The sequence below is a fragment of the Coffea eugenioides genome, chromosome 5 (assembly GCF_003713205.1).
Source record: "Coffea eugenioides isolate CCC68of chromosome 5, Ceug_1.0, whole genome shotgun sequence".
In the NCBI taxonomy this organism is placed as follows: Eukaryota; Viridiplantae; Streptophyta; class Magnoliopsida; order Gentianales; family Rubiaceae; genus Coffea; species Coffea eugenioides.
This window is the reverse complement of record NC_040039.1, coordinates 37,568,558-37,585,078: the sequence shown is the minus strand read 5'-3', so window position 1 is coordinate 37,585,078 and position 16,521 is coordinate 37,568,558. Positions and strand designations below refer to the sequence as shown.

General features: G+C 33.4%; 2 protein-coding genes across 2 annotated transcripts; one reads left to right on the top strand and one right to left on the bottom strand.

The window, feature by feature from the left end:
* Positions 1-814: 814 nt before the first annotated feature.
* Positions 815-2,843, bottom strand: LOC113770465 (epoxide hydrolase A-like). The gene is made up of 3 exons (XM_027314928.1): positions 2,266-2,843; positions 1,361-1,605; positions 815-1,172 (listed from the first exon to the last, which is right to left on the bottom strand). The coding sequence occupies exons 1-3, from the start codon at positions 2,740-2,742 to the stop codon at positions 926-928; spliced, it is 969 nt and encodes a 322-aa protein (XP_027170729.1). The 5' UTR covers positions 2,743-2,843; the 3' UTR covers positions 815-925.
* Positions 2,844-13,957: 11,114 nt separating this feature from the next.
* LOC113771542 lies at positions 13,958-15,737 on the top strand. The gene is made up of 4 exons (XM_027316117.1): positions 13,958-14,587; positions 14,699-14,926; positions 15,016-15,218; positions 15,329-15,737. Exons 1-4 carry the CDS (start codon positions 13,958-13,960, stop codon positions 15,735-15,737), a joined length of 1,470 nt encoding a protein of 489 aa, XP_027171918.1.
* Positions 15,738-16,521: the final 784 nt, after the last annotated feature.

Here is a 16,521-nt window from a genome sequence, read left to right as displayed (position 1 = left end):
GATGCCAACATCAATTTATATTAAATTTGTAAAATAAAGTTTAATTAGGTTTTTGCTCTAGGCATTTAACTTATAAGGAAAAAAATTCTCTTTGTAGGTTAATTCCAAATTTCGAATTGAAAAATGAAGAAGTTTACCTTGAATTGTGCTAATGATAGTTTGTTATATATGGGAATCAGGAAAGGCTAATCAGTGAAATTACTTTGAATTAGAACTCAAGCTAATGGAAATGATTTGAGCCCCTAATAATTAGAAAATCCATGTGGCGATCATTCAAGAGTGTATTGAGGGAAAATGGAGAGCACTTGTAATGGAGAGGAGCCTAACAATATGACATTAGAGAGGCGTTTAATAGGAAATGGAATTTAAAAGTTGCAAACCTAATAAAATGTGCAAACCACGTGCTTTAATTGTGAATTTCAGTGTTAATTGGTGAATTATATTTGAGTATTAAATGTGAATTTGAGTGTTAATTAGGAATTTTAAAATTGCAAGCACATTAAAATGTGCAAACCACATGCTTTTGTAAATTTTTGAAAGACCAAAAGTGTATGTGCATGCTCTAGGGGAAAAAAAACGTTGAGGATTATGTATGCAAATTCCAGCGTCCAAATGTATTTATGAGTCATGGAGAACTCATTCTCATGCATCAAAATTCACAAAATGGAAGATCTAAGCCAACAAAATGCATGTTGTTATTTATCATTATATCATTAACAGATTATCCACAAATTTTCATACTTAGCATCACCTCTATGTTGGTGAAGGATTGCAGAAATCCTCATATATATATATATATATATATATATAGAGAGAGAGAGAGAGAGAGAGTGCTTCATTCATCAGATAAACAAGATCCTGGATGTTGGCTGCCAATGGCATCTCCTGGCTCATGATACTGTCCAAGAGACCACAGAAAACAGGTTCAGTACTGCTTAATAAAGTCATGGATGTGTTTGCTAACCTCATCAGGCCTTTCTTGGTTGATAAAGTGAGCTGCATCTTTCACTACAACAACTTTCTCCAACAAAGGCACATCTCTCTTGAAGCCACCCTTGTGTATATATTCTTGAACTCCTGGCATATGGTAGGTCAAATCTAGCTCCCCAATAACAAACTTGGTTGGAACTTTTACTTGAGCCCCAGTCCAGGGTGCAGTAAGTTCCCAGGTTCTGCAGTGTAGAAATTTCACGTTAGTACCTTCATCTCAAGAGTTGCAAGTTAACAACTTTCCAAACTCCATGGTGGATTAGATTTGGAAAGAACATTCAGCACAGTAAGTTTATGAAAGACAGAATGAGTGAGCTTATATATATATATATAAAACACAAGATTCAAGTAATGTTGGAACGATAGGTACACGTTATTCAGAGCACGATAGTAGTTAACTGCCCCGGTGAAGCCTGTCTTCTCAAATTTACTGACAAAATAATCGACATCCTCATCAGTTAACCAGGATGGCAAGACAACTGGAGCATCTGGTGAATCGCCAAAGCCTTTACCCTGGGGGAAGAACAGAGGACCAGGAGTGCGGTATGTGAGCATCTTTTTTATGAAATTCTTAACACCAATCTGAGCAAATTCAGCCTCTATTTCACCTGGTTTCTGGAATAGAAATGTAAATTAAGTCCATTAGTATTTCATGTTGTTATAGATTTAGGCCTGGTTAAGACCTTACAACCTTGTCATCCACTTCTGGACTTACAGTCAAAGAATATGTACAAGGATGGCATTAGTATGTTCTCTTTTTAATTTTTCTTGTTTTGTCTGCATCTAAATTGATCATGCATACTTGTATGCGACAACCTTATAAAGATAGGATTTAGGGGGGCAAAAAGGATTAATCAGGGACATTTGTCAACAAATAAACAGAGGGCAGAGTGCATAGAACTGCTGCTACTCTCAAATCAACAAGAATTCAACCGCAAATTTAAAGTACAAAAATGCTCCTAAATTGAACTCATATCATTCCTCGTTCTTTCACTGGTTGAAATTTAAAACTTTGCAGTGATTGAGAACAAAAGTATAATCAATCGTAAGGCCTAGTTTTGCTGTTGTCAAGAACACATATGACTCACTAGTTGATCCTATACATGTAGGAAGAAAGCCTAACATCTGAAGACTATAGAAAACCGGTAATAATCTCTCATAACTTTGACCAAAAAACAGGTTAAACACGATTAAGTTGAGGAATCAAACACGGGATCCATCAATATGACAAATACAACTGAACAACAATTCCGTGAAGAGAATATACAAGCGAACCTGGAATCTGCACACGTAGTAATCATCCCCGTATGCACTCCTTAAGCTCTCAACCAAACTGCAAGATGGATTCCTGGGGAAAAAGGCGACACTCAAATTGACCAAAGCCCTGACTTTATCAGGCCTAAACAAGCATAGATGCCAAGCAATAAACGCACCCCAGTCATGACCAACTACAAAAACCTTCTCTTGATCAGGTGCAATAGCTTGGGTGAGAGCTATGAGGTCTCCAACTATATGAAGAGGGCTAAATTTTGAGCTGTCGTTAACAGGTGCACCTGTGGTATCATCATAGCCGCGGAGGTCAGGAGCCACGGCCCGATAGCCATGAGAAGCCAGGAAGAGGATCTGGTGGCGCCATGAATACCAGAGCTCTGGGAAACCATGAAGAAAGAGAACTAAAGGGCCTTCACCAAGCTCTGCTATGTGCATGTTTATGCCATTCACACTTACATTCTTGTGCTCTATCTTATCCATCTTTGATTCTAAGTTCTTTCCTCTGTTGGAAGCGAGAATAAACTTGCGATTTTAGGCACGTAAATAGTTGCAGTAGAAATGACAGATACAGTGTAAGGACTTGGTAAGAATTTTCATGGTCTTAGCCGGCATGGAATGGAATCCTGAAATATGTTTGTCTTCTAGCTTTTCTTTTTTCTTGGTCCAGTGGATTCCTGACTCCTGAGCTGGCTAACCGTAGATATTTCCAAAAAAGCAACATCATTTAATATGCCATTCTAATAAATGTACTAAAGTGACAAAAGAGTCCCCACCGGCTAAAACAACCAAAAAGATAGTATTCCACGTTTGCCAAGTGCTACCGTGCTAGCATATCACATAAGAGGTTCGGGAAGGCGCTGCTATGAATGCATTCTCAAAGAATCATCTCATCCGTGTTTTGCAAAAATTTAACTCCCGCCTGTTTAAAAATCTACACTATAATTCTTTATAATTTCAATTAAATTAAAAATTAGATGCAAAGCATTCAATCTAACAGTATATATGAAATATCAATATTATTGAACATTTAATAAACCACAAAGAGTTCATTTATACCGGAGTAATATTGACATTTCATATACAACTGTTGGATTATATGTTTTTCGTTTAATTTTCAATTTAATTGAAATCATATGAAATAATAATGTAGATTTTCAAACTAGAGGAATTTAAATTGCACATTTGGTAAACCATAAGAAGTTTTTTAGTAGTTTACCCTTTTTTTATATAAGTTTTCTATTAGCTAAATAGTGGAATTGACATCTAGGTTTGTTGGGGCTTTTTCTTTTGTTTATTTTTTTTCACAGATGAAACATGACTTTTAGATTTGATTGGTTTTTCATTTGCCTATTTTCTTTGAAAGATGAAAACTTAATCTTGTCCATCTTTTATCTTCAATTTAGGTGAATTTGAACCTTATTGGGTATCTTCAAATGACAATATCAACACCAATTTCCTTGCCCTCATTGGATTAACAGTTATTTATACTTTGCTCTTTAGTGAAGCTATTTTGGATGACGAATTGATAATATTGCCTCTCTCATTTTTTTTTAATGAAATACAATTATTTTGGCTGTGTCATTGAATATAATGAATTTGTTTTATTCTATTGCAATGATTGGAAAAGCTAAAAATATGATTCTAGACTAACAATGAATGTTTATAATATGACATTTTGAAATTGTGCTTATTTTAAGTGAATAAAATATCTTACTATATAACTTTTGAAACATGAGATATGTAATTAATTATGCTAGTGATTTTTCAAATTATTCTAGCAACTTCTTGAAATTTGATAATGTAGTGGCTATGATAAGCAAGAAAAATGATTCTTTCTTCAAGAAAAGACCTATTGAAACAAGTATTAAACCCGATAATTTTGAACCGTCTACACCTATGGATGTCTAGAATCCTAGGACTATTTCAAGTAATCAACATTCTCCATATATCCAAATGTTATATGTTCTCAGAAAAAATCAATCAAGAAAAAGTCCTACAATCGAATCACAAAGTGAAAGTGACCCCATTTCACTTTTAGATGCCTAGACTAAATGAAAAGGTAAATCCTTTTTGGGTTATAAAGTAGATATATTAACATGCATTAGGTTTAACTCTCTTTTGTTTTATAAATCGTAATACTACCACCAATTTTTAGCTGAATCTTGCAAATTTAGTTTGCTTATTTAATCTCAATTTCTCACATGCTTAGATTAGAATTTATACCGATGTTTAGTTTTGCCCGTCCCCTCTGCCCAAAAATCAAATTCCTAGCTCCGCCACTGGATAAAATGTTGCTTTACTAGTACAGATTTGTTATTATACTCTAATGAACTTTTGTATCTATGTGATGCCAAAAAAAGGAAAAAAAGTGCATCAACTTGCAAATGTCAAGTTGGTGTTGCAATATACAAGTTGATAAAAATAATCCTAGTTGTTTTATTTAATTGGATGCTGAGCTTAAGTTCTCTTACAAGTCCAAACCTTTAAAATATCTCGTTTTATTTAATTCTCTTGCTAAGTAACGCAAAAAGTACAAGTGATAAGACATAGTAAAACTTAGGAAGATTTGCAATTTTGGTCACTAATGTTTGGCTAAATTGATCCCTAATATTTTGATCAAAATAAATTTAGACCTCAAAATTTGGGATTTTAGGTAGGTTTAGGATAACTAACGAAAGTAGAACAATTACTAACGGTCAACATTTTTTTTAAATTTTTTTGGTCAACATTAAATTACTGTTAGTCAATAACTTTGACTTTGCATTTTTGGTCCTCAATGTTTTGATTTTGAAACATTATACTTCCCTAAATTTTAAATAGTGACATTAAGTTTAGCATAAATTGAGATTCAAATTAGAATGAAATAGTATTAAATGGGTAATAAGAATCCTAATGAAACATTTTTTCTTCTTTTTTATTTTTGTTTAATTTATTCACGCTAATAATATATCATATATTTCTTTTTGCAAACTAAGTTAATCTTTTTTTTCTTTTCACTTTAATAGGTTATTATTTGAATTTAAATTTTAAAATTTTCTCATGTGTCATACATCTAAATGGGATAGTGTATATACTGACAATGTATATAAAAATTACTCTTATTTTAATATTTAGATACCTTGATAATCATTTAATAGTTCATATAATATATATAAAATGCCAACTTTATTTCAAACTCAATTAATAACCTATTAAAATACCAAAACAACAAAAACAATATCAACTTTGTTTACAAAAGTATATATTTCATACATTTTAAAGGGATATTTAATTAAGTTTGCTAATTACCGTTAGAAATAAAAAATAATAAAACTCATTGTCAATTAATTATTAACAGTGAGAACAATAATATACATATATCATACCAAGTTTGAGACTGACCATGCAAAAGAAAAGGAACATATGATATATTATTAATATGAATAAAAAAATAAAAAGGAGAAAAAGAAAAGTTTAACCAGCATTCTTATTATCTGTTTAATACTATTTTAGTCTAGTTTGCATTTTAATTCATTCTAAAACCCTCAATATAACTATTTAAATTTAGGAAAAATATAATGATTTAAAATCAAAATATTAGGGGCCAAAATTGCTAAGTCAAAGTTGTTGACTAACGGTAATTTGATATTTGACTGTTAGTCATTGTTCGATTTTAGTTAGTTGTTTTAAATCTACCTAAAATCACAAATTTTTGGGATTAGATTTGTTTTGCTTGAAACGTTGAGGACCAATTTGGCATATGGTTAGGTTGTGTTTGGATTGCAATTTTTTTGGATTTTTTGTAGAAAAATTATTATAGCGATTTGATGTATGTGAGATAAAAAAGTGATAGCAAAATGTGTTCACGGAAAACGTAGCAATTTTTGACGGAAAATGGCTGTCCAAACACCCCATAAATAATGGGACCAAAACTACAATTCTCCTAAAAATTATAAAAGTCATCGATACAAGTGAACTTTGTTCTCATCATGCTGTGTCTCATAAGCATTTCTTGTTAGACATTTTATTTTGTCTAATTCTTTTGTAAGAGTAGTCAATTTGAGACATTACGACTATATGAAAGTATGAAGTAAAGATTTAAAATAGTATCAAAGTGCTAGATATTTGGGAGTGCGACTTAAAAATCCTATCTATTAAAAGCGCCGAGCGCTGAGGAACAATAGCAAGTGTCGTCCCTCCCTAGTGTGGTCCCTAGTGTTCTGGCGGTTCTTTGGTCATTTTGTGCAGCTTTAGGGGCAATTTCGGCAGGAGATTTCCGTTGCTGCCTGCCTCCTTCCTTTGTTTCTCGCTTCTCCCGTTTAGTGTTTCAACCTGGCGCTGCATGTGGGTTTTTAATGCCCCCAAGCCATAACTTATTTCGGTTTTGCCATGATGAGCGACAATTTGTTCCTGTTTTGCCATGGCTTGAGCCTAATATTAAAAAAAAAAAAAATGGTGCCTGGTTTTGGACTGATACGACCTTTTTTAGCCATTAGGAAAATATAAATTTAGATTAACATTTTAGTGTGAGTTCCGCTCCAAATTTCTTCTACATTACTCACCAAAAAATCTGCTCCAAATTTTGTGTACACTCTGACTAAAAAAAATTTTTATAAAAGGTCTCTTGAGTAGCCACTTATATAACACTTTTTGCACAATTTCAAAAAAAAAATTTAGTATAATTTTGTTCCAAATTCAATTGAATATTTTAGGGATAATTTCAAAAACCTCCCCTGAGATTTTTTACAATTTCACTCGCTTCCCCTGAAGTTTGTAAAATTATATAAACATCCTTTGAGTTTAAGGTTTTGATAACAAAATTTGTCCAATTAGAAAAAGTAACATTAAAAAGTACTTTAAGGAGAGAGATGAAACTTTTATTCCATAAACACCCCTTATGCATGTATATAAGTAGTATTAGTAAAAAAAAAATAATTAAAAGTTAGAAACAATAAATACACATATTTAACAACTCAAAAAGTTCATATTTAATGAATTAGATAACATAAATAAGCAGCAAAACTACATTAATGATTACAAGATTTAGTAAAACAGACTAGTCATCTCTTTTAACATGATATTTACTATGATTCTTGTGATTTTGAATAGAAAAATTTTCAAATTTTGTATTTCTTTTCCCTCCTTTCTCCATTATTTCCATGAAATTGCTTTACATGAAATTACTTTACAATCATTACAACTTTAAGAGTTTCAAGAAAAATTGAAAGGAAGGAAAAGAAAAACAAAATTTGAAAAATTTTCTATTCAAAATCATGAGAATCATAGCAAATATCATGTTAAAAGAGATAACTAATCTGTTTTGCTGAATCTTGAAATCATTAGTGTAGTTTTGTTGCTTATTTGTGTTATCTAATTTATAAAATGTGAACTTTTTAAGTAATTAAATGTATATATTAATTGTTTCTAACTTTTAATTATTTTTATTCTTTTATTAATACGACTTATATACATGCATAAGGGGTATTTATGGAATAAAAGTTTCATCTCTCTCCTTAAAGTACTTTTTTAATGTTACTTTTTCTAATTAGACTAACTTTGTTATCAAAACCTTGACCTTTGGAGAGTTTTGTGTAATTTTACAAACTTCATTGGAGGTTAGTGAAATTATTAGAAACCTTAGGAGAGGTTTTTGATATTATCCCAATATTTTAATACCAATTTTGTTCAAAATTCTTCTACACTACTGGAAAAGGAAACGACGTACAGTGAGTTTTGTCTACATTCCTGACTTACAATAAATAAATAAATAAATAAATAAAGGGTCCGTTTAATGTTCACATATATAACACTTTTTGCATGAATTCATAGCTACTACTTTTATGCATCATTTAATTACTTGTGTGAAAAAACAAAATTTTAGTATAATTTTGTTCTAAGTTCAATTGAATATTTTAATCAATTTTGTTCAAAATTTTTCTATATTACTGAAAAATAAAATGAAGTATGGTGAGGTTTAATTACTTGTGTATGTTTTAAATAGTCAAAAAGTAATCATAGTAATAGATGATTAAACAAATAACATATAAAGTTTTGGTAAAAAGTAATGGTGAGCTTTAATTACTTCTGTACATTTTAAATAGCTAAAAAATAATAATAGCAATAGATGACTAAACAAACAACATATAAAGCAAAATTTATTATTTCCTACCTATTTCTCTGAGTTTTTCCCCCCTTAAATGGCTTTTCTCGTAACTATGACTTTGTATTAATAAACATAATCTAATAATCTAACAAAAAAAATTTCAAGATACATTTTGCTCCAAATTCTCTATATTAATGAAAAATTAGAAGCTTCCTTGATCGGACACTTATTTAATGCTCTTTGGATATATTAACTATTACTACTTTTATGCACCATTTATTTATTCCTTCATTGCTAAAAAAATAATAATAAAGGGTCCCTTGAATGCCCACTTATATAACACTTTTTGCACAAATTCAATAAAAAATTTTAGTATAATTTTGTCCAAATTCAATTGAATATTTTAATACCAATTTTGTTCAAAATTCTTCTATATTCTGGAAAAGAAGAAGAGGTATGGTGAGCTTTATCTACATTGTTGAGAAAAAATAAATAAATAAATAAAGGTTCCTTCAGTATCCACTTATATAACACTTTTTGCAGGAATTCATTGCTAATACTTTATACATTATTTAATTACTTGCATGAAAAAACAAAATTTTAGTATAATTTTGTTCCAAATTCAATTGAATATTTTAATACCAATTTTGTTCAAAATTTTTCTATATTGCTGAAAAAGAAAATGAAGTATGGTAAGCTTTAATTACTTGTGTATATTTTAAATAGTCAAAAAGTAATAATAGCAATAGATGATTAAACAAACAACATATAAAGTCTTGGTAAAAATTAATGGTGAGCTTTAATTACATATGTATGTTTTAAATAGCCAAAAAATAATAATAGCAATAGATGGTTAAACAAACAACATATAAAGCAAAATTTATTATTTCCGGCCTGTTTCTTTGAGTTTTCCCCCTTCTGAAATGGCTTTTTTCCTAACTATTACTTTGTATTAATAAACACAACGTAACAAAAAATTCCAAGATAAATTTTGTTCCAAATTTCTCTACATTAGTGAAAGATGCTTGCCATTAATGAACATAATCTAATAATCTAAAAAAAAATCAGGATACATTTTGCTCCAAATTCCTCAATATTAGCGAAAAAAATAGAAGCTTCCTTGATTGGACACTTATTTAGTGCTCTTTGGATACATTAACTATTACTATTTTTATGCACCATTTATATATTCCTTCATTGCTAAAAAAATAATTATGTTAATTTTTTGTGTTAAATACGCTCAGCACCAATTGTTTCAATGACTTTTGGATACTAGAAAAATAATGTTTAACAGTTGGAAATGGCTACATATAGGGAATGCAAGGCTAAATTTATTTTTAACTACTTGCTTTTTTGAAAAGCTTTTTGCTTGATAAATTGTGTCCTAATTACTCCCTCCATCCTATTTTGGTAGTGTGTGTATATATATATATATATATATATATATATATATATATTTGCATATAGTTTAAGAAAAGTTGCTTAACTTTATTAAAAGAGTAAATCCAGTCTACTATTTTCTTAAAATACCATTAAACCAATATTAGAAATATAACTTATCACTATACCTTTACATTAATTACAATAACAATACTATAAAAATTGTACCATTCAAACTATGAATCTAAGCAATTAATGAATAAAGTAGATTATACTCACTGATAATAAAGTACATTAAATAAAGATACTTTTAGATAAATTAAATTTTAATTATATTTTTAATTGAAAAGTGGGTCCTAGGTACGGCTCATGAACGAGCTAATAAGGAGCTCTTTAGTAGCTAACATCATTGGTCCAATGCTTTGGGTGAAACCAATTTGCTAAAGTGTTTTCTAAGATAAGATCTATGTGAGTTGGAGTGAGACTATAATTTAGGATGGATAAAAAGCAGGCTATCAAAGTGGGATGAATGGATTACTTTGTATTGATATTAATAAATGAATGGTGTAATGAATGATTCCATGAATTTTGTTCCAAATTTATAAATTTTATTCCACATATTTTATATTTATATTAAAAGAAAAAAATAAAAGTATCTCTTGATTAGACACTTTTTTTTTGGCAAAACTTGTCTATATTTATTAGTTGCGCAATGAATTTTTATTCATTTATAGACAAGCATCTTCTTTTTTTTTTTATTATTGGCAATCCCCATACATGGGGTTGGGATGCTAACCCAGCCTTTTATTAATAAGCATAGAAGATACAAATTCCAAGTTTAGCCAGAGCCCACAAAGAGCTGTTGAGAAAAGGCTAAAGCTAACACTAGTCCCTAACACACTGAATACGACAAAAAGGGAATTCTGCAATATCTAATCTCAACAAAGCCTGAACTAAAGATGGAAGTTCTTGAATATCCGTGCAGATAAAATTCCCCTCCTAACCTTGCAAACCTGCTAACTTGTCTGCAGTTGAATCAGCTTCCCTAAAAATATGTCGAGGTGAAGAGTTAAGGGAAGTCATTAATGACCTAATCTTGTGAAGAACATTACAAAGAGGCCATTTAGTTCCAGCCTGGGACTCAACCAAACAAACTAGAACCTCTGAGTCCACCTCCAGCACTAGAGGAGCGAGCCCTTGTTCATAACAGATATGTAGTCCATGAAGCAGTGCTAACGCTTCGGCCATCAAGACGTCTACATTCCCAAACTCTTTGTAAAATGCAAAAAAAGAGAGACCTACTATGATCCCGGAGAAGTCTACCACCTGAAGCTTGTTGATTAACTTTACCAGCATCTGTGTTAAGCTTCATTTTAGGATATAGTGGCTTCATCCACCAAATTGAAAACACTCTCCGAGTAATAGATACTTGTCGGATGTACCTAGACCAGTCACAGTCCAGGTCACCATGAAAATGAGTTAACTTGGAACCCTTAGCTCTTCCAAGTTGATGCAAAAATTCATCAACCTAAGCAGTAACAAGACCTTCCTGAAATCTAGCTTGATTCCTTGCCTTCCATAAACACCAAATAATAACCACAGGTACAATGCTGCGAACATGAGTTATCGAAGCCCCAAGTGAAGAATGAAGCTAGGAAGTAAGCATGGTTGACATGGATGAACTTATAACATCAAGAATGCCGAACTTCCTAGTGAAATGATTCCATACCATCTTCGCCACAAGCCTGTGTAGGAAGACATGATCTATGGACTCCTCCTTCACCCTACAACATTGATATCTTGATGCTAATACCACTTCCCAGTGACGAAGGGCAAGGTCTAGTGGCACTGCACTACGCAAGACTCTTCAAGCTAAAAATGACACTTTAATCAGGAGTGAAGCCCAACACATATAATCTACCTTTGAGACATTTCTTCTTTGTTGGACCAACTCCCAAGCTGTCTTTAGTGTAAAGTCTCCTAAGGCAGAAAGCAGCCACACCAAGCGATCCTTCTCTGCTAGATACAAATGAAGTTGATAGATCTCCTTTGCAATGTTTTCGGGAACCCACTCGCCCAACTTTTGTAAATTCCAACCTTGCTCTGAATAAAACTCAGCAAGAAGCATATGCGGAGGCTCCACCTTGTGCAACAAATCCACCAATGGAACATCAACAAAACCCTACCCTATGGACACTCGAATCTGGCTCGCTATTTCCCTAACAGTTAGCAGCCATCGCCATGTTAACGAAGAGAGAGAGCATAAAGCCCTCGTTGGATGAACATCTCACACATATTTTGCATGCATGAAAGTTGCCCAAATCGAATTATTAAGACGAAGTGTCCACCACAAATTGCAAGTGAATGCCTTATACATATCATCAAACCCGCGAAACCCCAAACCTCCTTCTTGAATAGGGTAGCAAAGCTTATCCCATGCCAACCAGTGTGTACAATGAGAAGCTATATTTTTATACCGGGAAATTTGCCAAATTGGTCCCTAACATTTACCAAAAACGCTTTTGTAGTCCTTAACATATAAAATCAGCCAAAATTGTCCCTAACATTTAAATTGTGATCCAATTTGGTCATAATGCTCTTTTTTACTTATTTCTCCGGCTAAAAATAGCATGTCTGTTTCACGTGGTCATATTTTTAGGGGGCAAAATCGAAAAATGACATTTCATTACCGGTTGAAAGTAAAAGAATAGATGACCAATTTTCCCTTTTCACACCTTTCTCCCTCAAATTACAGTTTCAAGAAACCCTAAATTGTATCCCCTAATTAACAAGCATAACTTGGCAATGTTAGTGACGATGATGGCGATGACAAAGCTGTAGGGTGTGATTGAGAAATGATTGAAGGTTTGGCCAGAAAATCTTGAAGAAAATCTTCGAAAAGATGCAGAACGAATCGGGAAAATGGAACTTCACAATGGACTACGGTAAGTTTTTTTTTACCAATGTGGTTAAAAATTGTTGACGAATCTTGCTTAGGACTGTATTTTACTTTTGCTCATTATTTTACTTAGTTTTGCTGTGGTCCCCAATTTTTATTATGAAAGGCTCCACCCTTCTGTCATGGTCCCAAAGTAATTGTCATTTTAATGGCTGACAGGGGCCAATGAGATGCGTTTTTCTATTCGTATACACTTTGGAGGTGAACTTAGAGATACGGGAAATAGAGACTATATAGGGGGTTTGGTTGACATTGTTGATGGTTGTGATCCAAAAAAATGGTCTCTGTGTAAGTTGGACGAAATAGCTAACAAACTTGGATTTGAGCCTTATACAGTGGGTTACTACTACCTGATTCCTGGTAGGAATATGGCAGATGGATTAGTGTATATGTTGCAGGAGGATGATTCTGCTGAATTGGCTAAATTAGGGATGATGTATGGGTTAGTTGATGTGTTCTTCATTCATCGAAGAACATATAATCTGCCTCATTTTGCTGGTGATGAAGAAGGAAGAAGGAATGATAGTAATAGGAATAATGAAGACTTTGTACATGTGGGCACACCAGAGCATCTTAGCGAAGAATCTGTACATGTGGCCACACCAGAGAATGTTCAAGAAGATTCTGTACATGTGGCCACAACTAATTTTGCTACTGATGGTGGTTTTCAAGAAGGTAACATGGATGGAGGAACTCCTTCACGTACTGGTAAGAGAATGAAACAGATTGCGAAGAAGAGAACTTCACCTGCAAAAAGATTGAAAATGCAGCAGAGGAGAAAGGATGTTGGCCATCAAGATGTTGTGCTAAAAATGGTGTTAGTGGTAGGAGTGGATCATGCCAAAGTGCATCTCAAGGACTTGGCAAAAGTAAGCATGCTGAACATGAGACTGGAGGAGCTACAGAAACTCATGCTGCTGAACATGAAAGTTTTAATGCTGCCAAATATGAGACTGCTGAAGCTGTAGTTATTGATGGTAATAGAAATGAGAGACATCGCAAAGGCAGACAAGAAAGAAGAGTAGCAACTAAGTCAAGAAAGACATCCAATAGAAAGGCTGAAGGTAAAAAGTCATTCAAAAAACATAAGGAGTAGATCATAGAGGATATTGTCTCAAGTGATCTCGAGAGTCTGTATGATAGCGAATATGCTATAAGTGATGAAGAAGAGTTAATGAAATCTATTAGTGAAATACCTGCAGATTGGGCTAATGTTGCTAAACAGTTCAAGACAACAAAAAAGGGTAAAAAAAAGGTATAGGAAACTGCTGTTAATGAAAAAGGTACAGGAAGCTACTGAGTGCAGCATGGAGGAGTCAGACATTTCATCACATGATGGGCTGCACAACAATGAGTGTTCTGGAGATGAAGGAGGGAGTAAGGATGTGGACAAGAAAAAGTTTAGGGTATTCAATCCTGCAATAGAGATGGATGACCCAAAGTTTGAACTTGAGTTGTTATTCAAGTGTAAAACTGACTTTATCAATGCTGCAAAATCACATGGAGTGAAGTATGGAAGAAAAATCAGGTTTAAGAAAAATAATTCAAACAGATGCAAAGCCATATACAAAGGCAAGAGATGCATGTGGAACATATATTGCTCAGTTAGGAGTGATAAAATGACATTCCAAATCAAAAGCATACTGCTGACTCACACCTGTGGTAGGACAACCTATCATGGCCTGGCAAGTGTGACATATTTGGCCAACAAATATTTGGAGGACATTAGACTGAACCCAAATTTTAATGTGGGTGATTTTATGATAAAGGTCCACAAGGACTTGGGAGTTAGTATCACACCTAACGTGGGGTATAAGGTAAGGGCAAAAGCTAAAGAGATGATACATGGTGATGTCATGTCCCAGTACAGCAAACTTTGGAGCTACTGTGAAGAATTTCAAAAGGCAAATCCTGACTCTAATGTGTTCATGACTACAACTGAGAATAATGAGAGTGATGATGAGTTTTAGAGATTCTATGTATGTCTAGATGGTTGTAAAAGAGGGTTTCTGCAGGGTTGTAGATATACTGTAAGTCTTGATGGATGTCACTCAAGAGGCTGTCATAAGGGAGTTCTTCTCACAGCTGTTGGTATTGATCCAAATGATCAACTATTTCCGATAGTGTATGCTGTAGTTGAAACTGAAAATAAGAACTCTTGGAAATGGTTTGTAGAAGAGCTAAAGGGTGACCTTGAAATTATTGATGAAAGCATTTGGACATTTATGACCGACAAGCAAAAGGTAATATATAACTAACTTTATCAGCCTTGTTATTATGATAATACTTAGTGACAGTAATATAGGTTTGATTTTTTATTTCATTTATACAGGGGCTAATTCAAACTATTCAAGAGGTACTGCCAGGGGTTGAGCATCGCATGTGTGTGTGGCACATGTATAATAATTTCAAAAAACAACATCCAGACCTAGTTCTTAAGGAAAGGATATGGGTTGCAGCACGAGTTTCTTATAGGGATAGATTTGCTGGATTGATGGAGTCACTAAAAGAGTTTGATGAAGGTGCGTACAATTGGTTGGTAAACCATACTTATCCAAAGGAGTGGACAAGATCACATTTTAGAACACATATGTTGTGTTGAATAATCTGTGTGAAAGTTTTAACTCCACAATCCTTGATGCTAGGCAGAAACCAATTCTTGACATGTTGGAAACCGTTGGATTTTACTTAATGGTTAGGATGGAAAAAAAGAGGGAATGGATAAAGAAATACATTGGGGAGATATGTCCTAAAATTCTGAAAAAGTTGGAGAAAAATAAGCTTGCTGTAAATGACTGCATTCCTAGCCATTCCAAGAATTGGAAATTTGAAATTAGGTGCATGTATGGTGATAGGTATACTGTGGACCTTATTAGTAGATGCTGTAGTTGTAGAAAGTGGGACCTTAATGGCATTCCTTGTGCACATGCCATTGCTGCAATTTGTGACACTGGAAAGGAACCCGAGAAGTTTGTATATGATTGCTACTCCAAAGAAGCTTACATGAGGGCATATGAACCTATGATAAGCCCAATGAATGCTGAGCAAATCTGAAAAAATTCTGACATGCCGCCCGTGCTACCTCCTGAGAACATAAAACTTCCTGGTAGATCACGAAAGGTTAGACGAAGGGAGCTAGATGAACCAGCATCAGGTAAAAAGCAAAATAAGCAGCAGCAAAAGCTGTCTAGAATTAGGCAGATGGTGTATAAGTGTCGAAAATGTAACAAGACTGGTCACAATAGTATGAAGTGTCCAAGCCAGACACAAAATGCCTCTGCTGAGACTGATTCACATGGATTTGTTAGACCTACACCTCCAGTTCCCAAGTCAAATACTCAGATGTCTGAGGATCTCATGGCAGATGCACCATTGGGAAGTCAACAATCTACATCAAACTATTCTACTGCTGCAAGTATTCCAGTGAGTATCATAAACATCTTTTGCGATATAAATACTCATATTTTACCTTTATGTTGTCTAACAAGCTTTCCTTTAAAGGTGGAGAATATTGGGAAGTACAAGTGCTCTATCTGTCACCAATTTGGTCACACCAAAGGCAGGTGTACTTCCACTGTTGCAGAGCTTTCTCGAGGGCAGGCACTTGTTGATAGACCTCAAAATCAGCCTATCATTGGCACAAAGTGGATTTTTAGAAATAAGTTGGATGATAAAGGTGTTGTTGTAAGAAATAAAGCCAGATTAGTTGCTAAAGGATATGCACAAGAAGAAGGAATTGATTTTGATGAAACATTTGCTCCCGTAGCAAGATTAGAATCTATTAGAATGCTTCTTGCTTTTGCTTGCTTCAAAGGTTTCAAATTGTTTCAAATGGATG

Excerpts from the sequence above, each read along its gene's own strand:
- LOC113770465 (XM_027314928.1), bottom strand. The coding sequence starts at position 2,742 with ATGGATAAGATAGAGCACAAGAATGTAAGTGTGAATGGCATAAACATG. Across the intron at positions 1,606-2,265 it reads ACTACGTGTGCAGATTCCAG|AAACCAGGTGAAATAGAGGC; the intron begins GTTCGCTTGTAT and ends TTTCTATTCCAG. Across the intron at positions 1,173-1,360 it reads TATCGTGCTCTGAATAACGT|AACCTGGGAACTTACTGCAC; the intron begins GTACCTATCGTT and ends TCTACACTGCAG.
- LOC113771542 (XM_027316117.1), top strand. The coding sequence starts at position 13,958 with ATGAAAAAGGTACAGGAAGCTACTGAGTGCAGCATGGAGGAGTCAGAC. Across the intron at positions 14,588-14,698 it reads ACTGTGAAGAATTTCAAAAG|GGTTGTAGATATACTGTAAG; the intron begins GCAAATCCTGAC and ends GGGTTTCTGCAG. Across the intron at positions 15,219-15,328 it reads GATGAAGGTGCGTACAATTG|GCAGAAACCAATTCTTGACA; the intron begins GTTGGTAAACCA and ends CCTTGATGCTAG.